The sequence below is a fragment of the Schistocerca cancellata genome, chromosome 7 (assembly GCF_023864275.1).
Source record: "Schistocerca cancellata isolate TAMUIC-IGC-003103 chromosome 7, iqSchCanc2.1, whole genome shotgun sequence".
NCBI lineage: Eukaryota > Metazoa > Arthropoda > Insecta > Orthoptera > Acrididae > Schistocerca > Schistocerca cancellata.
Genome location: NC_064632.1, coordinates 374912654 through 374937750, shown reverse-complemented (window position 1 = coordinate 374937750; position 25097 = coordinate 374912654). Strand labels below are relative to the sequence as shown.

Here is a 25097-nt window from a genome sequence, read left to right as displayed (position 1 = left end):
TAAGAGTCGAGGGACATGAAAGGGAAGCAGTGGTTGGAAGGGGGTGAGACAGGGTTGTAGCCTCTCCCTGTTGTTATTCGATCTGTATATTGAGCAAGCAGTAAAGGAAACAAAAGAAAAATTCGGAGTAGGTATTAAAATCCATGGGAAAGAAATAAAAACTTTGAGGTTCGCCGATGACATTGTAATTCTGTCAGAGACGGCAAAGAACTTTGAAGAGCAGTTGAACAGAATGGACAGTGTCTTGAAAGGAGGATATATGATGAACATCAACAAAAGCAAAATGAGGATAATGGAATGTAGTCGCATTAAGTCGGGTGATGCTGAGGGAATTAGATTAGGAAATGAGACACTTTAAGTAGTAAAGGAGTTTTGCTATTTGGGGAGCAAAATAACTGAAGATGGTTGAAGTAGAGAAGATATAAAATGCAGACTGGCAATGGCAAGGAAAGCGTTTCTGAAGAAGAGAAATTTGTTAACATCGAGTATAAATTTAAGTGTGAGGAAGTAGTTTCTGAAAGTATTTGTATGGAGTGTAGCCCTGTATGGAAGTGAAACATGGACGATAAATAGGGTAGCATGGAGATCTGCATCAAACCAGTCTCAGGACTGAAGACCACAACAACAACAACAACCACAACAATATCTGAAAACTAACATTTCCCCCTTCCTGAATACGAGTTCAGAATCTTAACAACTGCACCACTCAACTGGTGTCAACAACAATGTTAAGGGCTGACATGAGTGACCAATAACAACAAAGTGTTGGTCTGGGCACTCCTGCACCAGCATGCCACATTATTTTGAACAGACAGTTTCATATTTTAACATTGTTTTCCTCTTCGATACTTCAGTCTTTAAGCAATGAGCATTTTTCAGAGCTTAAGAAATTTGGAACTAGAACATACTACTATTTCAAAGACTTTGTAACAGATAGCATTACTCCGCAGAAAGAGTGAGCAATACTGGCATACCTTCATGTAACGTCATTTGCACTTTTGACACCAATGGCAAATGGAAGCCAATGGCTGGCAGTATTCTTTATACAATATTAGGCTTAGCACTTTCACATGATTTAAGCAATGATAGAAGCTTTTGTGCAGTATTGAAAATAAACTAATAAACTCACACATATATTAGAGAAAATGGTCCCAGTGACTAAATATACACTGCGTGGGTCAGTGTTAATAATGTCACCAGGCGATTTTAACACCCACAGCGTGCACAGTGTTAGGAAATAAAGAACAGGCACTAAAGGGCGAACAGCTTCAGTAAATGGTCTCATCTTTCCTGTCCCATCTCTGTATGACCTGTAACCACGAAATATTATTATTATTATTATTATTATTAAAAACAAAAAATAATTCACACACACACACACACACACACACACACACACACACACACACACACACATCCTACAAACTGATTACATTAAATTTTATTTATGGTACCAATTAGATTTAGTTTCTAATTTCTGTGTCTTTCCTTGTCATAATATATTAATTTTTAATTACAATTTGAGAGCATTTTTACCATATGTATGCCTGTCACTTTCTTTTTTAAATTGTTTCCCAAAGCTATGACATTAATTGAATTCTCCCAGAACAACAATATTGAAATAAAACACATGCCTTGATATGCTAAACGTTTTTTTTCTTTTTTTTTATCTATTAACTGGCTTTTGGCATTTCGTACCATCCCCAGACATCAAACATCTGACACATTACCAACTATACACAAGTAGATGTGCTGGACTGGAGTAGGTCCTAAGTAGATGCTAATACAATCTTTAATGCAATAATGTGTGCAATTTTACAACACCACATAACTGTAAGTCTCAAATACCTGCCTTCAGTATAACTTTGGTGAAAGGTCAAAAACTACTTTAGTTACTACATTATTCCCAGACACTTACGAATATACTGTGCACAAGGTCAGCAGTTTGTACCATTTCTTTTCTAGCTTTTACACTATAAAAACAAACAAGGAACTGTTACAACCAAGTAAATATGTAAAATCTAGTTGAGACACATATACAGGGTGTCTCTCCTAAGGTGCATTTTCTCAGGTGTTTCAGCAATTTTGTTTTTGCAATGTGTAACTAAAGTAATCCCAAACAGATACTGCTCACCATGTCTTTCATACAATGCCCAGTGTCATAGGAAAGTATTGGTTTTTTTTCCCTTTACAAATGAAATGATTTGTAAATCAGAATTTTACATATTCAGTCAATAGTGTGGTCTCAAATTAGTCTAGTGCCATATCCGTTTTATTGCTCTGTATTAACAGGTACAGTAAAACACAAAGAATAATTAGTACTCTGGCAGTGATAGCTCTGCCCTGGTCCAGACTGACTGTCAATACCAAGCAGCAGTGCTGTTGCTCAGTTGCTCCTCGAGTAATGGTTATTTTTTGTGTTTTACTGTCCTGTTAATTCATATTGATAAAACAAATACCGCACTTGACTAATTTGGGGCCACTCTATCAAATGGGCACATAACAATCCGCTTTACAAGAAATTTTGTTTATAACAGGAAACAAACCAATGTTTTCTGTTAACATTGGGTGTCATATAAAAGCCATGATGAGCTGTATTTGTTGAGCCACCTCCAGCAATACATTGCAAAAACTAATTTACAAATATCTGCAGAAACACCAGAAAAAATTTGCCTGACAACTCTTGTGAGAAACATCCACTATAACCCAAGGAATTTTTTTTAAATTTCTTTGTTATTAAATTTATAGATCAGAATTGAGTAAAAAAGCATTTTCTTTCAAATGAAGCACAGTTATCTGACTGTCACATGGAAAACTACGTATTTTCACCCATAGGCAGATATTAGATATTGTTACAAACACAGATTCACACCCAGAAAAAAAATCGTGAGGCATCTTCATTAAATTTTTTGATAAGAAGCACTGTAATGATTGTAACTTCCACACAACTATTACACCAGCTATTATATTTGGTCATACACCCCAAGTTCTAGTTTGTAGTGGACAGCAATCACGTATAAATGTATATAAATAAAAAAAAGGACTGCAACAATTTCTATTTCATCACTTTAAAATCAACCACTATTAACAGGTGTGATAACAAGGAGCATAGATAACACCTAACAATAAATATTCAGATTTCCAACTTTCTCAGTATTTCTCAACATGGAAATTACACTCTAAATTCTGTGATCAGACCTAGAGGACCATACGAGGCCAACCGGCTGTCGTGTCATCCTCTGCCATATGGCGTCACTCGGATGTAGTATGGAGAGGCATGGATCAGCACACTGCTCTTCTGGCCATTATTGGCTTTCCAGACCTTGGAACCACTATTTATTATTTAAGTAGCTTCTCAGTTGATATCATGAAGCTGAGTGGAACCTGTTCCAGTCCTCCCACTAAGGAAAAATCATTGGTAATACCAGGAATTGAATTCAGGTCCTCCAATGGCACTCAGATGCACTGATCTTTTAGACACAATAGAGACATTTAAAATATTTAAACAAAACTGTACTCCAATATTTGTAACAGTTCTATTACATGCAAAGGTATAGGAGTCTGTGCCAAACAATGAAAGAAATGATGGATCTCAACCTTCAGGGCCAATGAATTCAGCCGGCCGCAGTGGCCGTGCGGTTCTAGGCGCTCCAGTCCGGAGCCGCGCTGCTGCTACGGTCGCAGGTTCGGATCCTGCCTCGGGCATGGGTGTGTGTGATGTCCTTAGGTTAGTTAGGTTTAAGTAGTTCTAAGTTCTAGGGGACTGATGACCACAGCAGTTGAGTCCCATAGTGCTCAGAGCCATTTGAACCATTTTGAACCAATGAATTCGCGAATTAAAGCTAACAGAAACATCTGAAAGAAGAAAATGCATCAAGTGGAAGAGGGAGTGATCTGAGTGTGGCAAGTGCTACCTCAACACATAACATGCAATGATATGGAGTAAGACAAAACGAAATTTCTCTTTTACTTATCTAGCTACGGTAAACTCTAGAGTACACTGCCCACTTAATCTGACATATTTAATTAATATCACAATAATACTTCTCTGTGATAAAATGAGGATCAACTTATTGTACATACTATACTTTTTCAAAGATTTAGAAAGTTGGCGCCAGCTACAATGTCATATGGCCTTTCTAATTGTTATGCATCTCTGGTGCTTCTAGTGCACCTAGAATCACAATTATATAGTACATACAGTATTGTTAACATCAAATAAATTACTGGAACCACTCTTCAACAAATGTTGCTCAGTAGCCCTCTTTCAGTGCTCACAAACAACAATGAACATGCACAGGAGAAGCTCTTTTGGCAAGTCTGTGTTCTTTGTTCCTCCAGTTCCACATCAGATTTCCAAAGTGTGGGCATTGTTAAACTATTGTTTTATGTGGTTCTTTGTGTTTTAATCAAACAATACGAAAATACTTGTAGTGACTATGGATCAGAAACTACATGCTGTAATGTAACTGGATTCTGGGGTAGCAGCCAAAATTACTGTTTTGGACCTAAGGGTAGGAAAAAGTACTGTTAGACACTGGAAGAAAAATTGAGCAGAAATTGAAAAACAGTGTGCTTACCAAGCTAGTGGATGTGGAATAAAAGTAAGGAAGAGAATGTTGAAAGTTACATGAACATTTAAGAGGAATGGGTCTGCTTGATACTGGGCCAGTATTGCAAGAAAAAGTATTGCAATGTCAGTGGCAAATAGAAGGAGAAAATTCAGAATTTAGTGTCATTCACAGACGGTTGGATTAGTGAAAAAAATGATTTGGTATTCGCTAGATTACCATAAGTGGAGAGGCTTTATCTGCTGACATAGAGGCTGTGCTATTGTTTAAAGACTATGGTTTGAAGTTAAGTGATGATGAGGGAATTTATGGTGAACAGTTGTATGAGCACGACTGCGATTAGAGTGGTTTAAATTACAAGATGCTCCCTACAAAACACGTGCTTCAAAAACAGTAGCTGTGGCATCTCGATACAAGAAACAAAAGGAATGAGTTAGCATATTGGTTTGCAGTAATGCAACTGGCAACTGTAAAATTACAATTACATTAATACAGAAATCACAGAAACTAAGAGCTTTCAAGAACCTGAAAAATCAAGAATCACTGCCCCTTCATTACTCTCATAAAAAAAGCATGGATAAATGCTCCCAAAATGAATTTGTGCCAGCTGTAGAGAAATATTTATCGGCTTAAGCATGGGACGATATTCTGAACATATCGCTTGCAAGGTCTTGCAATATTCTTTTTGACTATGAAGCTGGACATTTTAATTTTGAATCGATGTGTGAAATCATAGTCAAACATGAAAATGATGATATCGTTTCACTATTCACAAATGTAATCAGGCTGTGAGGATGTCAATGCAGAGGACATCACAGACTTGATGGGGAATGACGAAGCTGATCAACAAACTGATGAAGATACTGTATAAATGGTGATGCAGAGGATGGGGAGTAATACGAAATGAGCAGACAAACTTAGATGATGAGAAAAATCTCAGGCTCATCTCTCATTTGGAAGGGTTTAAGATGATTGAAGCAGTTCTACAGTACATTAATGAGCAGGAGGAAGATATGTCAGCTGATATCATCTGTTTGTGTAAGAGGAGGGATGTTGCAGTACAGAAGAGGGCTAAAGGATGGATCCAGTCATCTACCAAATACTATCAAATAAATATCAAATCAAAACAAAATACTATCAAATCATCAATCTATCAAACCTATAAGTTTCATCCTTTTTCTGAGGGCTGGCTTTTCACACATGTAATCATACTTTACAATACAGACTGCTTTATGTTTTTTGTAATAATTTTTGTAGGGTGCAGTATTTACATGAACACTTATAATTAGCATGTAATAGAAAATTCAGGATGGAATAATGACAAATTATGAACAGGATAGACTGCTACTCACCAAATAGTGGAAATGTCAAGTCACAGACAGGCACAACAAAAAGACTGCTAAACAAGTTAGCTTTCGGCCAAAAAGCTTTCTTCTAAATTAACACACACACACACACACACACACACACACACACACACACACACACACACACACACACACACACAAATGCAACTCCCACACACATGACCCATCTCTGGCTGCCGAGGCCAGATTGTGAGCAACTTTGCATGATGGGAGTAGTAGTCTGGGTGGTGGGGGTAAGGAGAAAGCTGAGGGCCACAAAGTGTTGTTTATGGGAGTACACAGAGATGAGGTGGAGAGAGGGTAGGGCAGCCATGTGCAGTGAGGAGGTTAGTTGGAGGGAGGTGGAGGGAAGGGAGGGAGGGAGGCGGAGGGAAGTAAAAAGGCTGGGTGCATTGGTGAAATAGAAGGCAGTGCAGTGGGAAAAGGTAATGGGATACACGGGTACAGGCAATGACTAACGAAGGTTGAGGCCAGGAGAGTTTTAGGAACGTTGGATATATTGCAGGGACAGTTCCCACGTGCGCATTACAAAAAAGCTGTTGTTGGTGGGAAGGATCCAGATGGCACGGGCTGAGAAGCAGTCATTGCAATGAAGAACGACGTGCTGGCCAGCATGTTCATCAAGTGGGTGGTCCAACTGTTTTTTGGCCACAGTTTGTCACAGGCCATTCAAATGGACAGACAGCTTGTTGGTTGCCATGCTGACGTAGAACACAGCACAGTGGTTGCAGCTTAGCTTGTAGATCGGATGACTGCCTTCACAGGTATCCTTGCCTTTGATAGGACAGGTGACGCTTGTGATCTGACTGAAGTACGTGGTGATGGGAGGATATACAGGACAGGTCTTGCATCTAGATCTACAAGGATTTGAGCTATCAGGCAAGGGGTTCAGAGTAGGGGTTGTGTGGGGATGGACAAGGATACTGCGTAGGTTCAATGGGTGGTGGAGTACTAGGTAGGAGGGATGGGGAGGATAGTGGGTAGGAAATTTTTCATTTCATGGCATGATGAGAGGAACTTGAAACCCTGCCAAGGAATGTGATTTAGATGCTCCAGTCCTGGCCGGTACTGAGTCACAAGGAGATTGCTCCCCTGTGGCCTGATAATGGAACTCTGGGAGGTGGTGGAGGGTGACTGAAGAGGTAAGTCACAGGAGATCTGTTTCTGTACAAGGATGGGAGAGTAATTACGATCTTTGAAGGCCTCAGCTGTGATGGCCACGGGCTGACTAGGCTGTATGGAAGACACTTCTTAGTATGGAACGGGTGGCAGCTGTAGCAAGTGGATAGTGTTTGGTAGGTTTGATATGGATGGAGATACTGATGTAGCCATCTTTGAGGTGGAGGTCAGCACTGAGGACCAGAGGAAGCGAATGAAAGAGAAGATGTTGAGGTTCTAGAGGAATGTGGTAGTGTGTCCTCACCCTCAATCTAGATCACAAAGATGTGATCAGTGAATCTGAACCAGGTGATCAGTTTGGGATTCTGGGTGGTTAGGAAGGATTCCTCTAGATGACCCATAAATAGGTTGGCATATGATGGTGCTATGCAGGTATCCATTTCTCTACCCGGGATTTGTTTGCAGGTTATGCCTTCAAAGGCCCCTGCTCCCAACCCCTTGCCTCATGGCTCAATCCCTGTAATACACTTAGATGAAAGACCTGTCCCATACATCTTCGCTCCACCACTATCTACTCCAGTCAAGTCACAAGCATCAACTATCCCGCCAAATGCAGGGCTACCTGTGACAACAATTATGTGGTCTACAAGATAAGCTGCTGTGTTCTAGATGACCCATAAATAGGTTGGCATATGATGGTGCTGTGTTCTACGTGGGGAAGACAACCAACAAGCTGTTTGTGTACACAAATGACCACTGTTAAATGGTGGCCGAGAAACAGCTGCACCACCCACTTGCTGAGCATACTGATCAACATGTCATTCCTCGTTTCAATGACTGCTTCTCAGCCTATGCCATCTGGAATCTTCCTACCAACACCAGCTTCTCTGAGCTGTGTCTGAGAAGTCTCCCTGCAATACATCCTATATTCACATAACCCTCCTGGCCTCAACCTTCATTAGTCGTTGCCCTTACCCACCTATCCCATTCCCTATTCCTATTCCAGCACTACACAGCCTTCTATTTCACCAACTCAACCAGTCTTTTTACTTCTCTCCTCCTCCCCTGCCCTCGGTCTAGCTTTCCAACTGCACCTAGCTGCTCTATCCTCTTTCCACCTCATCCCTATATGCTTCCACAAGCGACACTTTACTGTCTCCCACAGTTATCCTTCTATCCATCCCCCTCCCAGCATCCTCCTTACCCCACTGCGGCCTCAGCAGCCAGAGACCAGTCATGTGCGTGAGAATTGCATTTGCGTGAGTGAGTGTGTGTGTGTGTGTGTGGGGGGGGGGGGGGGGGGCTGTTTTGCCTAACCCAGAAGAAGGCATTTTGGCTGAAAGCTTGCTTGTTTAACAGTCTCTTTGTTGTGTCGGTCTCCGACTCAACGTTTCCACTATATGATGTTAATAATTACTGACCTGTTTCTCACTGCTGACACCATTTTTCAAAATTTTTGAGGTGTTGTACACGGAATAGTATCTAACCTTAGCAACAATCATATCCTCAGCAAATCAAAGTTTGCATTCCACAAGAGTTGCTCTACTGAGAATGCCATTTATGTGTTCACTCACCAAATGTTACAAGCATCAAACAGTGAAAGAGTGCCAGTTGGTATTTTGTGCGACGTACCTAAAACATTTGACTCTGTGTATCACTGTATTCTCCTACATAAATGGAAGTGTTATGGGATCGATGATGGAAACAACCAGTGCGTGATGCCATATCTAACCAAAAGAACACAGAAAGCCGTACATAGTAATTCAACCAATATTGTCTAACAACATAATTCTGACTGGGGAGGAATCACTAGTACTGTAGTCGATCCAAGCATTCATAAAGAAGCAGAATAAATGGTAAACAATGTTCTTAAAAGTACCATTGGTTGGTTTTCTGCGAATTGTCTCACCCTCAGTTGCTGCCAAGCACTGTCTTGAATATAATCATGAAATGAAATACAATAAGACCAATATTGTGGTACAAAAACCAAGTTTCTGAGACACCAGAATTAAGGAGTCTATCAACATAAATACATCAGAAAACTTAATAAACTTGGATGGGGGTCTCAATTTAAATGAGGCTTAATGTTTGGCACCAAATTTATTGTAGTTTTGCCAGCTATCACATGTACCAGAACTGAAAAATGCTGAGAGAATTTGTGTTTCATGGAGTATCAATGCATCTCCAGTGTGCAGTGGGCATCAAGAACTAAACTCGATGAAAATAATCAATTTATGAAAATATAATGTAATTGGGGAGATAAAAATCTATGCACCAAGTGGCAGCAGGAGAACACACATATAAAGGTATTAAAGCTTGCAAGCTTTCATAGCCAGTGGCTCCTTTTTTTGGCAGAAGGGTTGAAGGGAAAGGAAGAGGTGTGAAGGAAAAGGACTGGTGTGATTTAGGAAAAGGGGTAGAGTTTGGAAAAGTTGTCCAGAAACCTGGGTCAGGGGAAGACTTTCTGCAAGGGATGGGAAGGAAAGAATGATTGTTGGGGACTGCATTGGACGCGATTTGTAAACCTGAGAGGTTAAAGGTGGAAGAGAGAGTAACATGCAAGAAAGAGATTACTGCCAAAACATCACGCACAAGTTAATAAGAGTGCAAAGCTAAGTGCATTGTATATGATAGAGATGGGAGTGGGCACCAAAAAATAGACAGGTCAAAAAATGAAAGATATAAAAAACTAAGAGAGAGAAGAAAGGAATAGTTATTGTGGACATGTTTTGGCAGTAATACCTGTCTTAAGTGTTCCCCAAACATCCACATTCCTCTTATGTTTTCAAATATGTCCAGTGTGGTCCCCAACAGTCAGGCTTTCTCCTGATCCCGTGTGGTAAATATCCTGTGACCTGGGATTCTGGGCGACTTTTCCGAACTCTACCCCATTTCCTAAACCTCATCACAGTCCTTTTTCTTCACCCCTCTTCCTTCCCTTCAATCTTTGAAAGCTTGCAAACTGTAAAAGTTTTGTGTGTGTGTGTTCTCTTGCCACCATTTGTTGAGTAAATGTTTTCTCTATTTAACTACATTACATTTTCAAGAATGAAACTCAGCTATAAACAGCAGTGTGAAACACAGTCTGATTGGACTCCAGACAGTGAGTACACCCAACAGCATAACTCACAGCACATGATGAGGGTAGCTGAGTTGGTCGTTGAAATATTGTGCAATGAAACAATTTAGCGGCTTAGATATCACTTGACTTTGTACAATATTTCAATAGTTAATCTAATTAAAGTTGGAATGTAGACCATCATTCAGAGAACTTAACGAACACGACTATCTCAGTTCTTAAAATATTGTGCATATTAACACATTAAGTGTTCACCTTGAGTTTGGATATATGTGTTCAAACAATCTAACTGGGAAAAATCTTAAAAACTACATCTCAATTGTTACCTAATGGGACTGATTTATAGTGGGATCCAAGAGGTATGCCAAATTTAAAAACTATGTTAATGACTACCAGCCAAGTGGAGCAATGTAAAATCGAACCATCGTGGTGGTTTCTCCACACCTATCTAACAGAGGGTGTTTAAAGCCTCACAACTCCTTATTTATTTATTTTTTCCAGAAGAGTCCCCCCACCCCACTGTGAGCCCTTATCTTAGTCCATTTTGCCATGCCAGAAGAGTGTTAGATTTTAACAACCAAAGAAGACCATTTAAAGCTTCTTATAAAATTTTAAATACTGGGATCTATATGAAGTTAACCACTACTTGCTGAACAGAACATGCACATACAGTAGACAGACACAATAAATTACTTGCTGAGCTTTTAGATAAAATTCTTCTATAGAGGGTTAAAACTAGAGTCCATAGTAGTAATTTTAGTTTTAAATGATGTAGCCCAGTGCACAAAAGGAACTGAATCAAATTGACACTGGCCATGGAAGCAGAAGCCTTTGCACTTTTATCAGAAGTAGAAGCTTCTTGGATTGTCTCCTTGTAGCCTCATACCCTATTCTCTCCATAGATGTCAATAGCTCTCTTTTTTTTTGTCAGCTGCTCAACTTTTCCCCTATTCAGGGAATAGTGATATTTATAGTCCATCCATGGTTTATTATAGCACCATTTTTAATTTCTTTTACTCCTCAATTCTGAGCTACTGAATGGTTCCAATATTCTAAGGTAAAAGCCTACATAATATTTCCTCTCTGAGTGGGGATTTTCAGGGACACTGGATAAACATGAGAGCAGGAGAACTGATGGCTGAAAGGGCAAGAAAGAGTAACCCCCCCCCCCCCCAAAAAAAAAAAAAGAAAAAAAAAATCACCCCCCAAAAGAAAACACTTGTCTGTCTGTTTCCTCAATATCATATTCTCATTATAGTCTTCATCTGTCAGAAATCTGCAGACTTTATAATATGCCAGCCAACCTTGGCAACCATACAAACTTGTTGAAAATTAGCAGCTGTGTGAATCAAGAACTGTATTGCCAGTGACAGGCATCTGTATGGTAATGGCTGCTTCTTCATGATGTTATTTGGATGGTGGCTACAGTCAACAAACTGTGACAAAGGTATACATTTAGTCAGAGGCCATGGTAAAGACATCTTATTTGCAGTTACAGAAGTAAATAATAGGGATGGAACAACAGATGTTGTCATGGTGCATACATGGATAGAAATAGAATTAAACAGGAAATGAAAAAGAGTGGATCTCTGATTTCAGAAAATACAGCTCCTTAAAATGCCAAAACACAGACCGAAAGACAGAAACTCAAAGCACAGATTACTAACAGACAGATTTCAGAGAATAGAAAAAAAATTAAAAATGGCATTTCTCATTAACTAGAATAAGTTGAAATTTACTTACTTGTAGACATTCCACAGACAAACAGGAAAATTTGAAACAAGAGCAGAAATGTAGAATGTCAGTTCAAAAGTCTGACCTGCTGAGATGTTATAAGGGAGATTGAAGTTCCATAGCTCATGGCCAAATATAGAAGTTATCATAAATATTACAATAGCTACCTGAAAGAAAAAGAAAAACAAAACTCTTTAATTTGAAACTGTAATAGTAGAACAATATTTGTGTTGTTATGTTGGCAACATGCAATTTTCAAGTTTCTAGAAATGAGGTCTTTCACTACTAAAATGTGAATGCAAAAACATATTTCATATCTATTAGATAGCACTTACAACTCAAAAATATTAAAACTGGAATACATTTCACTATATTCAGCGTTAAAAATAAACAAGGCACTGCTTTTGTAAGCAAATGTTGCAAGGTATCTACTAAGTATGAAAGCCATATGAAAAACAGCATAAAATCCAATTATGCTGCATATAAACTATCAGTGTAGAGCTTGCAACACACAAACATCCACAACATATCTTATTTAGAAGCCTGGGTTGTGGAGGATGTTGTACCAGTCATACTAAATGGACCAGGTGAAATAAATGTGATATAAAATAAGATATAGAAAAGAAAGTAAAGCAGTACATGAAATAAGATGAGAAACGATAATTAAAGTGGTTTTGGAGAACAGCCTGCAAAAAGATTATAGGACGGAGACATGTTTCTACTGGCGCCCAAGCAACAATGTTAAGAGACGCATGCAGCAGTACTGGTGTTAACAGATAAGATCAGTAGAATAGAAACATGAAAAAGAAATTTTCAAATCAACTGTGTACTTCTGGGTTTACAGCTGAGTTACATTTCCATTTCTTCACAATATACTGACGACAGATCCAGTCATCTTCTTCCAGTGAGTTGTAATGTTGAGTGTATTAACTGTGTACATAGTGTGGTTGGAGTCCAGGCAGTGAGTACACATAATAGCACAACTTGTAGCACCTACAGAAGACAACTGGGGTGGTCATCAAAACATTGTGCAAAAATGGAAACAATAACTCAGCTGCACACCTGGAATTACAACATTAATCAGTCACGCTGAGAAAACCAGAGGGAACACTAATTCACAAATCGTTGGAGCACAACTTAAATACCACATAATTTTTCTAGAATTCTCCCTTCTTTGGCACAAAATGAAATAATTGTATGGCATTGCTGGCCAAGAAACCTCATCTGGTGAAAATCTTTCTATTTGGCATCACTTTGGTGACTTGCATATCTTTATGATGAAGATGAGACGAAAGAATTAGGATAACACAAACCTCCAGTCCCCTTGCAAAGAAAATCTCCGACCCAGCTGAGAATCGAACCTGGAACCACAATATGCAGGTAGTGACACAAACCACTAGACTGTGAGTTGTGGACTTCTTTAGCACAGATGAGTCAACACACTCAACATCCTATCTCACAGCTACCACTACCTCATTGCTGAAAATAACTGTTTTCTTTGCATAACTAAAGGCAGCCTCATCAATATTTCACTTTTAATTGGTTCTAGTATTGTGATTGTAGAATGCGGTATGCAGATGGACTAGTATCATCTCAGTGCTCATACATTCCATCACAAAGCATAAAATATGAGGGTAATTCAAAAAATTTGTCCATAAAATTATCCTAACTTATTACAACAATACAAAATTTACAGTGAAATCTTTTTCAAAAGTCAACATTCTATTCACTACACTTGCTTCATCATTGTACAAGCTTTCAAATACCCCCAGAAATAAGTTTCTCGACTGAACAATATGCCACATATGCATCACTTCCTTCATCTTTTTACTGGAGGTGAATTGCAGACCTATTAAACCATCTTCAAGTGGACCAGTGAAATGGAAATCTGATTAGGCAATTTCAGGATACTACAACACCTCAAAAAGTGTACTCCTTAGGGTCTGAACAGTATGGGCAGCTATATATTGATGCACATTGTAGCGGGACTTTGAATTTCGCCATGCTACACTCGTTCCCTCTGACATAAATTATACCATCGCAGCGGTATGAGCGCTCGACGGCAGAGAAAATACTAAAATTGTAACTCTTTTTTTTTCTATCCATCTACTGTCTCTCGAGAGCGGAAGCTTAATGCAGACGTGATCTGATGAAGACAAAAAAACGTTGTTAATGTGTAGACATATTGTGGAAGTTGTTATGACATTTGGAGGAGGGAAGCAACGTAAAATAAATTGCATTTAATATCAAGACGGTTTTGTACACATTAGAAATTCCTGGACAATGAATCTTATTGCAAGATTTCGGAGCAGCTACTACTTTCATGCAGAAATGAAGTAGTAGATTTTTGAAGACCTGGACGCCGCACAAAAGAAGAAAACATGTTAACCTGGTAAAGGATGAACTCTTATCTACGCCATTTCCCCCTGTCAGTTACATTTTGTTATTCTCTATTCTTTTTTCAATAATTTTTGTAGTGGAAATTGGTTTAACTTTTGCTCAAAAACGCCACAAGGACCACCCCAACAATAGCTTTTCCGAATCACGAAGTCCGATAGCTTTTCTGTAATACGAAGTCTGATTTGCTTTTCATTCTTTCCCTTTTTCACGGTCATTTACGATTTTAAAACCCCCCTTTTTATTCACCATTTCTTCCCACATTTTCAACCTTTTCTTTTCTTTTCTTCTCTTTTTCTTTTTTATTAACCACTACAACATTGTCACAGGGGGAAAAAATAAATAAATAGCAGTTTGACAATAAATCTTTAAAACTGTTTTCAACTGAAAGCTTCAATTCATAGCAAATCGTTTTACAATAGCAATGACTGTTTACTATTGACCCTTTTCCCAGGTAATGGTGCAGAATTGGACATTGTCTCCCAAAATATTGTGAGCATCACTTTTCTTGCAGAGATTGAATCTCCAATTTCTTTTTGGCTAGAGGTTTGGGTTGTTCCTATTCCACACTCTGGTGTTTTTTCTACTGCTCAAAGTGATATACCCATGTTTTATCTTCACTGAATATCCTCTGTTCCTGTAACCCCCCTGGCCTCTACCTTCCTTAGACCCTGTCCTTCATCAACCTATCCCCTTCCCAACTCCCAATCCAGTACTACACAGCCTTCTACTCCAACAGTGCACCCACTACCGTATTTACTCGAATCTAAGCCGCACTTTTTTTCTGGTTTTCGTAATCCAAAAAACCGCCTGTGGCTTAGAATCGAGTGCAAAGCAAGCGGAAGTTATGAAAAATGTTGGTACGTGCCGCCACAACTAACTTCTGCCGTCGAATATATGTAGCGCGACAGAGGCATGCTTTGTAGGCACAAAGATAAATACTGGCGCCAAAACCTCTGCGTCAGTAAATAAATTTAAAAAAAAGTGGAAGACGAGCTTTTTTTCTCCGCCGCAAGTTTCGACCACTGCATTTTCATACATTATCCAACGAAGTAAATACAAATGCTGTATTGTTCATCTTCGAATGTAGCACAATTTCAGTGTACTACGAAAATCTGACTGGCAAGACTGTCTGGGATGTTTGTCAATATGGCCAACTCTACGTTCTGAATTTTTTCCTATCTGTGAGAAGAGATGGTTGCTAATAGGAACCTGATGAAATTTGAATCACATACAGTATTCTCTTCACCATAAGAATAATACGAATATAAACATTTTGCCATGTATTCTTTTGTGTTTGCTGCTATCTCATTTAAATCCTGTCTGCCTAATAAACTATGAAACTAGAGTGAGACAACAGCAAACACGGAAGAATATACGTATCGTGTCATGTTTATATTCGTATTATTCTTATGCCTAATAATGATACAGTCTGAAATGAAGCACGGCAAGTGACTAGATTTTTAAATCTAAGATGACTCTAATTTCTGTGCAGAATTTGATGTAATAAAGAAGCGGCCGCAAAGATTTTCAAACGGAGAAAAATTTTCGCCTAACTCTCGTTCAGAACATGTTCTATCATACGCAGTCTATTATTTGATTCTTGTTGATCATTATCAAAGAAAGCAGCAGTGTAAGTAACAACAAATAGCAGTCTCTTGCCATTGTTTCGCTAATGAGACGATTCCTCTCTTTTTTTTTTAATTGTACGCGGCGGTAGCGCGCACAAAAGCAAGCCATGCCGCGAGCCGCGACAGGCCGTAAACACGCACTATCAGAATGCGACAAACAATGCATGACACAGTGCAGTAATGCATTTTCAGCTTAAGAGTGACGCAAACACCTATAACAAAGAAAACGGCACTTATCAGATCAAAGCAAAATAAGCAATCGATTCAAACCAGACGAAGCACGTGAAAAAGGAAGGGTACCCGTATAAATACGGACGGAGCGCCTGACGCATAGCAATGGCTACGTGGTAAAGCTTAACTGCTAAGCTTACGACTCGAACCTAACTACTGTAGCTGTATTGTCATTCATTTGACCTAAATTGTGTCTCATATTACAATGGACCAACTTTGTTTCGATTTGGAGGTGTGGCCTAAAACTTTTTCTCTCCCCTTGAATTTCGAGTCTCAAATTTCAGGTGCGGCTTAGATTCGGGAAATTTTTTTTTCCTTGATTTCGAGTCTCATTTTTCAGAAGCGGCTTAGATTCGAGTGCGGCTTAGATTCGAGTAAATACGGTAGTCTTTCGCACTCCTCTACTCCCCCCCCCCCCCCAAACCTCCCACAAGCATCACTACAACTTACCCCACCACTATCCTCCTATCCCCCCCTCATCCCTGTCCAAGCCCCCTCCTCCTCCTCAGCCCCACCACCCACAGAGTGCTTTCTCATCAGGTGCAGTTGCTGTACACAGCCCAGCCTCAGCTGCCAGAGACAGTGGTTATGGTGTGTGTGTGTGTGTGTGTGTGTGTGTGTGTGTGTGTGTGTGTGTGTGCGCATTCTACTTTGAAAGAAGGTCTTGTGGCTGAAAGCTCAGATGTACAGCAGTCTTTTCTCTTGTGCCTGTCTGAAACTCAGTGTCTCCTCTACATGATGAGTAGCACTCTTTCCTTCCCATAATACTATCATTATTACATCCCGCGTTTCCCACTGTTTAAAGAAATGGATATCAGCTTTAAAACAGTTATGGTGTACTATCAATTAGGACAGTAATCCAGAACAGGTGACACAATAAAACAGAAGAAAGGATGGACAAGGAAGTTCATTATCTTCATTATTTTGGTCAAGATTTAAAATAAACATAATTTAGTGTAACTGTGGGCTGTTTTTCATTTGAGACGACAAGGAAGTTATTTTTTTAGAACTTTTAGCTCATGCAGAGTGAATGCCTTAGGACTAGATAGTTACTCTTTTAACCAAAATAAATATTTGTTTCACTCAAACAAATTCATCTACAAGTCATCTTTATACTTTTGACAAAATTAATTGCAAACTGTTCGCTTCTTGTTGATTACATAAGTCCATGACAAGCTTGTTTCGGCATATGTGCCTTTATCAAGTGTTCCTGTTTGGTTTTGTTTTGCTTTACGGCGCAAAAAACAACTGGGGTCATATGCACACAAGTCAAAAATATAGAGCACGAAGACAGAGAGGAGTTAAAAAATGACTATACGTCAGTCCCAAGTGACATAAGAGCAGACAGCTAAAAACAGGGACATGGAGAAAGTGCTAAAAAACACACCATACAGAAAAGGAGGTCCAAAAGTAAAAATTAAATGGCCTTCGCCATATTGCTTTGGCAGATAAAAAGTAAAACACGATCAACAGCCTGCGCGTCATTTGCTAAAACAGCTGATAACACTCACAGCAATCCCAAGTGGGAACATAAACAGTTAAAAAATGGGCATTCCATCAGGAAGTGGTGGACAGTTAAAACTTGGGCGCAGTGTGTACAAAGAGGTGGGGCAGTGCTACTTATTAAATGACGATGACTAAAAAGGCAGTGCCCAATATGCAGTCTAGTTAATATGACCTCCCAGCAGGAGGGCCAAGAGAAGAGGTGGTCATCCAAGCCGCTGGGAGGGTCTTAATATGCCGGAGATTATTCCCGTGAAAGGAGGACCATTGTCGATGCCAGATGGACACCACCACCTGACAGACAGCAACACAGAGATCATCAGAGGGAATATAGGAACCAGCGGGCTGAGGTACTGTAGTGCTTAGAGAATTTCGGAGTACATTCTAGAAACACTTGGCTCTCCACCGTCTCGAACAACCGATATTTTAATGATGAGGGTGAGAGAGAATTTTTACTGTGCCACACATATCTGTGTGTGCAGAAGGGACAGCTGCCACGAGAAGCCAGGAGCTGTGTCAGACAAGCTGCCCCGACAAGAGTGTTTGTATAATGTTCCGTGGTTTGTGGTGTCATGAGGATTGTTACAGAGACAGATGAAGCGTGTCTTGTATAGAGACTCTTACTTCACATCTTGGCTCTGCATGAGGCAGCACATATGTAATTGTATGGGTGTCTTGTTGATTCTGACATTTATCTTGGAACCAGTTGGCTTGCTGGAGCTTGTACAGAATAATTGTTGCTTTGGGGATGAGAGTTGAAAATATATTGTTCTTGAACTGAAAAGACTCTATGAGTACATGGTTTAATTTAAGAATAGAAAGTTGGTTAATATTATTCCCTTTAACCTGCTACAGTCTTCGGAGAAGACGTAAACTGTGAGAGCAACATAGCTGATGACCCAAAGAAGAGGATCGGCTGCATGCACAATGTACGAGTCAACTGGAAGACACATGTGAGTTGTGCAACCCAACACAGCACTGTCTCTTGTCGTCCAAGAAATTAGGAAGCGAATGAAGGCCAAGATTAACAAGGGGCGCTTCATGAAGCCAAGGTCGTCAAGGGCTGACACCCACCAGGAAAGTTGCAGGTAGTGTGAAATTAAGCCACCATAAAAAGTGCCAAAAGCAGACACCAGGAGGTAACAGAGAAGAGGGACGTGCCCCATACTGGCGAACAAAAGAACCATTGAAGAAGGAGGCACAGAATGGGTGGCCACGCATGGCAGACAAACGGCATGCATACCTACTGAGGAGAAAGTCATAGCAGTAGAGAGTTTCCTATCGAGCAAGAGCCCCAGGAATTTCATAGTTTCAACGAACGGAAGGGCAACAGGCCCAAGATGTAAAGACGGAGGGAGAAACCAACTGCATCACCAGAAATACATACAGAAGGTTTAGTCAGTGGAAAAGTGAAAGTCATTGTCAATGCTGCAGGAGTAAAGATGATCAAGACATTGCTGAAGATGCCGCTCAGTGAGATAAGTCCATGGAGAACAGCAATAGATGGCAAAATTGTCACCAAAAAGGGAGCCAGAGATGCCATCAGAAGACAGGCCACTATAGGGTTAATGGCGATAGCAAAGAGGACGATGCCCAGGACGAAATCTTGAGGCACACATGTGAATGTAGGCTTTCCCATTGTATACTGCTGATGAAATCTTCTCGGGCTTCCATTCGGGTAGCCGCATTGAAAAGCCGTGACGTTTCGATGAGCGTCATTCTCATCTTCGCCAAAAGAGATGAGAATGACACTCATTGAAAAGGTGCGGATTTTCGATGCAGCTACCTGGATGGAAGCCTGAGAACATTTCATCACCTGAGGCACACAGTTTTCCTGGATAAATGTGTCCGACAAGGCAGAACCCACACGCACCTTGAAAACTCGATCTTTTAAAAATTACTGAAGGAAACAGGGCAGGCGGCCACGGAGGCACCACGTATAAAGAGCATGGAGGATACCAGTTCTCCAGCAGGTGTCTTAGGATGTCTCCAAATCAGCAAACACAGCCACAGTCTGGGATTTCTGCTGGAAACCATTCATGACACGGGAGGACAAAGTGATGAACACTGCTCGAAATCCATACTGTGCATTCGTCAGTAAATTGTGAGACTGGAGCCTCCATACCAGCCAGGCATGAATCATACTTTCTATCACCTTGCAAATGCAGCTGGAGAGAGAGATGGGGCAGTAGCCAGAAGGATGGTTTTTGTCCTTACCGGGCTCAGGTATGGGTATGATGGTGGCTTCACGCCAACGTCCGGGAAATGTACTCTCTGCCCAGATTTGGTTGTACGTGTTAAGCAGAAAGTGCTTGCCCGCAAAGGAAAGGTGCTGCAACATCTGAATTTGGACGGTGTCTGGCCCTTGGGCGGAGGATTGGGATAAACTGAGAGTATGATCAATAGTGTCCTCTTGCACAACACAAAAGTTTTCTGTTGACATTACATTTATATATCATCTGATTCTATATATATGCAATAGAATATGAGATTTCATCTTGTATTATACTTCTGTCTAGATGGAATGTTGTCTATGAATCATCTTCAAATGCAAGTTCTTTTATGTACTATGTTGTTAACATAGGTCACCTATTTACTTTCTGTACATTTCATTTTTTCTGTACATTTCATGTTTTTTGACAGCCATAAAATGACAGATAGTTCCAATGATTATTTATGTTCACAAATAAATTATGCAAGCTTTGGGTGCAGCAGAGAAGAAGTTATTCATCTACAAGTCTTCCCATTAAAACAATTATCTTACTTTTTTCTATCACATCAACAGTCATCAAGGCCTGACATGAACAATGTGAGAAAACAACTGTCACTCATTTTATTAACTCCAATTTAGAGCCTTATTCGCTAAATATCTCAAAGACACAATTAACAGAGGAAAGGCTATCTCACATTATGCTATGAACTCTTGCAACCAAATGCAGGTTTTTGGGAACAACAGACAAAACAATGGGGAAATGTTGATAACAAAATTCTGAGAAATTAATAAATTACTGTTACAATGAAGACAAAGCAAATACCAGTGATCGATGAGTAAAGTAGGCGTAGACGAGAAAAAAAAACAGAGGAGATAAAATTTCATGTAGAAATAACTGCTGGCATATGGCACCACTTATGGTGTAAACTTGTTTTCCAATGAGCATTGACTTGTACAAACATGTAACAGTAGTCCTCCTGACTGTTTCTGAAAGATCCTCTGGCAGGACAAAGTAAAATATTTGGAACAAAATATACCATATGCTCAACCATCACAAACTGGCCAACTGCAATGAGCTAGTGACATCAACAGCTGACTGTAGATGACTGGAAATGTTGAAATGGCTCAAATTGCTTCACATTTCTGCCAGTTTGGGAACAATATGAAACAAGATGCATCAAAGACTCATACTACATGCAATGTGTGGTCTATGTCGAAAGTGGCTCTATGAGGCTGTTATATACATGACAAAAGGGTTCTGTCTGTGGTAGCGACATTCACTTAAATCATTAGCTCCTCGTATTAAGGTGTTTGATAATGTTCTGCCCTTTGCCCCACAGCTTGTTTTACATCCAATCTATCAAGCTGTACAGTTACTGTGTGGTATGGGGAACTTCCTGGAGACACTATTCACCTTGACTGGCCTATAAAGCCTACAGATTTGATCTCAAGAAATGATGTATGTAACAATGTGGAAGAAACATATAAGTGTCACAGATGACATGTTCGTAACCTGGCTATAATGTGTATTTTGTTTCTCTTCAAAATGGTTGACAATCTGCTACATTCATTCTTAACTACTCCATGCAACACTGAGGTGGTGGTGCTACAAATTTTCAGTGAGTACTTGACAAAAGCAACAACTTTTTTGATTGTATGTATGTTGAACAAATGCATGAAAATAGATGTCATCAGAAGTGTTAAAGACATTATATGTAATTTAACAGTTATTTACAAGTGTTAAATATGAACCAGTGTCAAAATAGTTATTGTCAGCAAATACCAATGCAGTTACGGTCCTCCACAATCATTTAACACATTACTATAAAGCAGAAAATGGAATTACCTTCGGTTGGAGCAACAGAACAAACAAATACAAAACTGACAATTCTTTCTAAAATGTGTCCACTGTAACTTAACACTTTTAATGGAGCTGCTGGAAGAACAAGGAAGCTTTACCTTCCTGCCTCAAGGAAAAGAAGCAGTTCAGAGGGAACAAGCCTTTTGCATGATATACATTTATGTCTCACACATCTCTGAAAGCAGAAGTAATGCATGGAGCTAATGAACTAATTTCCATACAACTAAAATCAAATGGAATTGGTTTTTATAGTCAAGTTCAATAGAGCTGCAAATTGTGTAAAAGTGAAATGAAACACAGCATTAAAATCTGATTACTAATAAAACAAAGCAACACTGTTTGATAACTAAGGGGGCAGTGACAGGCAAAAAGTCAATACTGGCTTGAACTCTTTAGACTTCTTCAGATTCCTGTCCTCAAGCAGCTCCCACTGGGCGTGTCAAGATACATTGCACACATGGTAAGGTAGGGAATAAAAAGAGAAGAACGCAGACAACAAACAAAATGGCTAGAAACAGTAAAGACAGTAACATTGCTTTTTCTTATTACATAAAGTAACAATTTTTTGTTGTTAACACATATCTTAATCTGTCTTTATTGTTATTTCATACATTCAAGATTGACTGTCTTGTCTTAAATGAATAGTTACCAGCATAGAAGCATCATATCCCCATGGAAGGAACAGAACTCCAGTGTTGTACTTCTCCCAGTGTGAAAGATGAAAATTTACAAAGACATTCCATAGACAATAATACATTCGTAGTGTAGAAATGCTGTACGTTGTGCGACCAAAAATTGAGTACATGCATGTTGGTATGAGAACTGCACTCCAAGAATCAAGACCGTGGTCAAACAGTTCTCCGAGTGGTCCACTTGTTTGAGTGCGTCGTGCTTGCTTGCCATCAATTCCATCTGTATTTTTAATATGAACGAATGTCACAATGAAAATTATATTACATCAATGTAATATTAACTAAAAAACACACAAATTAAAGCTTCAGCAGAACATACATTTCTTCAATCCCCTTCAGCATTAAGAAACTGTAACTATTGTGGCCCATTAACATTACATTGGATGGTGTCACAATAGTTATGAGTTTCAGCATTATCACTTAAAAAGAACAGTCTCGAACAGCAGAACCATACAAATGTATCATCTACTGGAAAACTAAGTGCTGATGGCCACTTCAGATAACACTACAGTTCTTTGTAATGTTCAGTAAGCCATAAACAAAAGATAATTACAATAGCAACATCTTGAACCACTGGAAAGTAGAAATAATACAAATAAATGAACAAATATTCCCAGAAACATGGTAGAACAGAGTCAACAGGAATTGAAGAGGTGCCTTAATAGCACGAAACGTGCATGTTATGAGCCAATCATAAAGGTTGCTCCAAGAATCAAGTTGAGTTAAGATGACTTATTTATAGACTTTTATGAGTAAGGGTCTATCTGCTTCCAAAGAAATATTTCTAATGTAACATATTAAGTTTATGTATGAAGTGTGGAAGAAATGGGCACAGTCAAAAACACGTAACTGTTGGCGATTCAGATATAACTTGGGGTATGGGTGAACAGACTTGAATCGGCTAAAGTGATTAACATGAGATTTCAATGCTGAAATACTGCCCCCATCATTTTTAGCCCACTTCTGAATTCTACGTAAAGTTGTTTTGTGATGATGTTTAGGGGACCAGTGTGACATATACGTATACAGAGGTCAAGATCACTGACATTCAGTACTGATGGTACATTAGGTCCTGTGTGCAATGGCAAAAAGAGCAGTACTTAAAACACACCCACCCCCTGCCCCCATGATAATCCCATATAAGTGCACATAGGTTGCTAAGGGATGATCCTTTAACATGAAAGAGCCCATGATATAAGAATTTTTGAAGACAAACATATTTCCTTGGAAGCTTCATTCACGTAGTGTATGGGCATGAGATTTTCTAAGACCAGAGATACTGCAATAAAGTGTTGACTTTCTGATGGTAGGTTCTACTTCAAGAAGGTGATTATGATAGAACTGGCCGATCTGAATCCACTCTGAACTGGTGACTTCCAAGGTCTAGATTCCAGCCACCAGGAAAATCCCTCATTAACCACCCATCTCAGTATTATGCACAGTGTCATCATTAAGCTAATTAGCCAAAGGTGGTGGAGTATCTGGTAATATATTGAGCCTGGTCCAAGGGAAGTAGTAACTATGCACTGTCCTCATGCACTGCTAAATTCACAATCAGTAAAAGGGGCATTGTAAATTTGAAGGTTCTGGGTGAGGAAGAAGAAGGTATTACATTCCATTAATGTCCGAGGACATATGTATACTGGTGAATAGCCACTTAATGCTGGTATTTAAGTACAAAGCATCATTAAGAATTCAGTGACTAGTTGGCTAATTTCATTGACCCAGTGTTGCAACTCTCCAGTCATTTGAAAACATGGGTTGGACAAGATGATGGGGCAATAGTTGCCACTGAGTGGTTGGGGCGAGGCTGGAGCTACAAAACATAATATCACTAGCACAGCAAGTGCCATGTACAGCACAAAAATATGTTTGCAGGCCATCATTCTATAGATAAATCACTTGTTCATTGTGGAGACTTAATAACAATTTGCCTTACTGTGTGTTTTTGTGCTATATCTCAAAATGTTATGAGGTTTAAACACCATCCAAGAAGAAGATTGGAGGTAGTTGTTGCTTTCACTCCTTAAGAACCTGGTATTGCAAGTGGAAGATATACATTATACATAGTAAAGATCAAACAATATAATATTGTTATAGTCCATTCTTCATAATATTGTTACATTGTAAAAAGTGGTAGTTAAGTGGACTCTGACAGCTATTACTTCCAGATCAACATTTAGTGACACCTGTTCACTACAGGTTGAGGGTTGAAACAGTATGCAAACATCACCTGACACACATTTTACTTTTCTGTGATAAAAATAATTTTATTTGTTCAAACCTTGATTTATGGGCTTATTTAAAGACACAGCAAAGAGAAATATGTGGGTTTTATATTCTTTTGGATGGAGGCACAGGACAGCAGGTATTACGTAACTATAATGGATCACCCTGTAAGTGCAAATTGTGTATACAATTTTTGCATCTATCTCAACAACATCAATCATTTGACAGAAAGCTGTATTAGTGGCAATAATTGTAATACTTTTTCACTGGACAGGAAAGGCAAAGGCGAAGGCGAAATACTGGTATTACTAACTGTCACCCATCCTAGAGCAGGCATGGGCAACATCTGGTGACCTGCAGGTCCGATTCATAAATTTACTTAAGCTCGCGTGTCACTCCATCACTGATGTGACAACAGTGCTCATAGTACATGAAGACAAACGTCTATCATACTGCACCAATATGAATGAC

At 39.4% G+C, this 25097-nt stretch overlaps 1 protein-coding gene across 1 annotated transcript in view; it reads right to left on the bottom strand.

The window, feature by feature from the left end:
• The window catches only part of LOC126092323 (ethanolaminephosphotransferase 1-like), a 91357-nt gene that overhangs the window by 28207 nt on the left and 38053 nt on the right, over positions 1-25097 (bottom strand). The window contains exons 4-6 of the mRNA XM_049907859.1: positions 22355-22617; positions 11880-12037; positions 1130-1310 (exon numbers count right to left, since the gene is read on the bottom strand). Coding sequence (XP_049763816.1) covers positions 1130-1310; positions 11880-12037; positions 22355-22617 — 602 coding nt within the window. The remainder of the gene's footprint in view (positions 1-1129; positions 1311-11879; positions 12038-22354; positions 22618-25097) is intronic.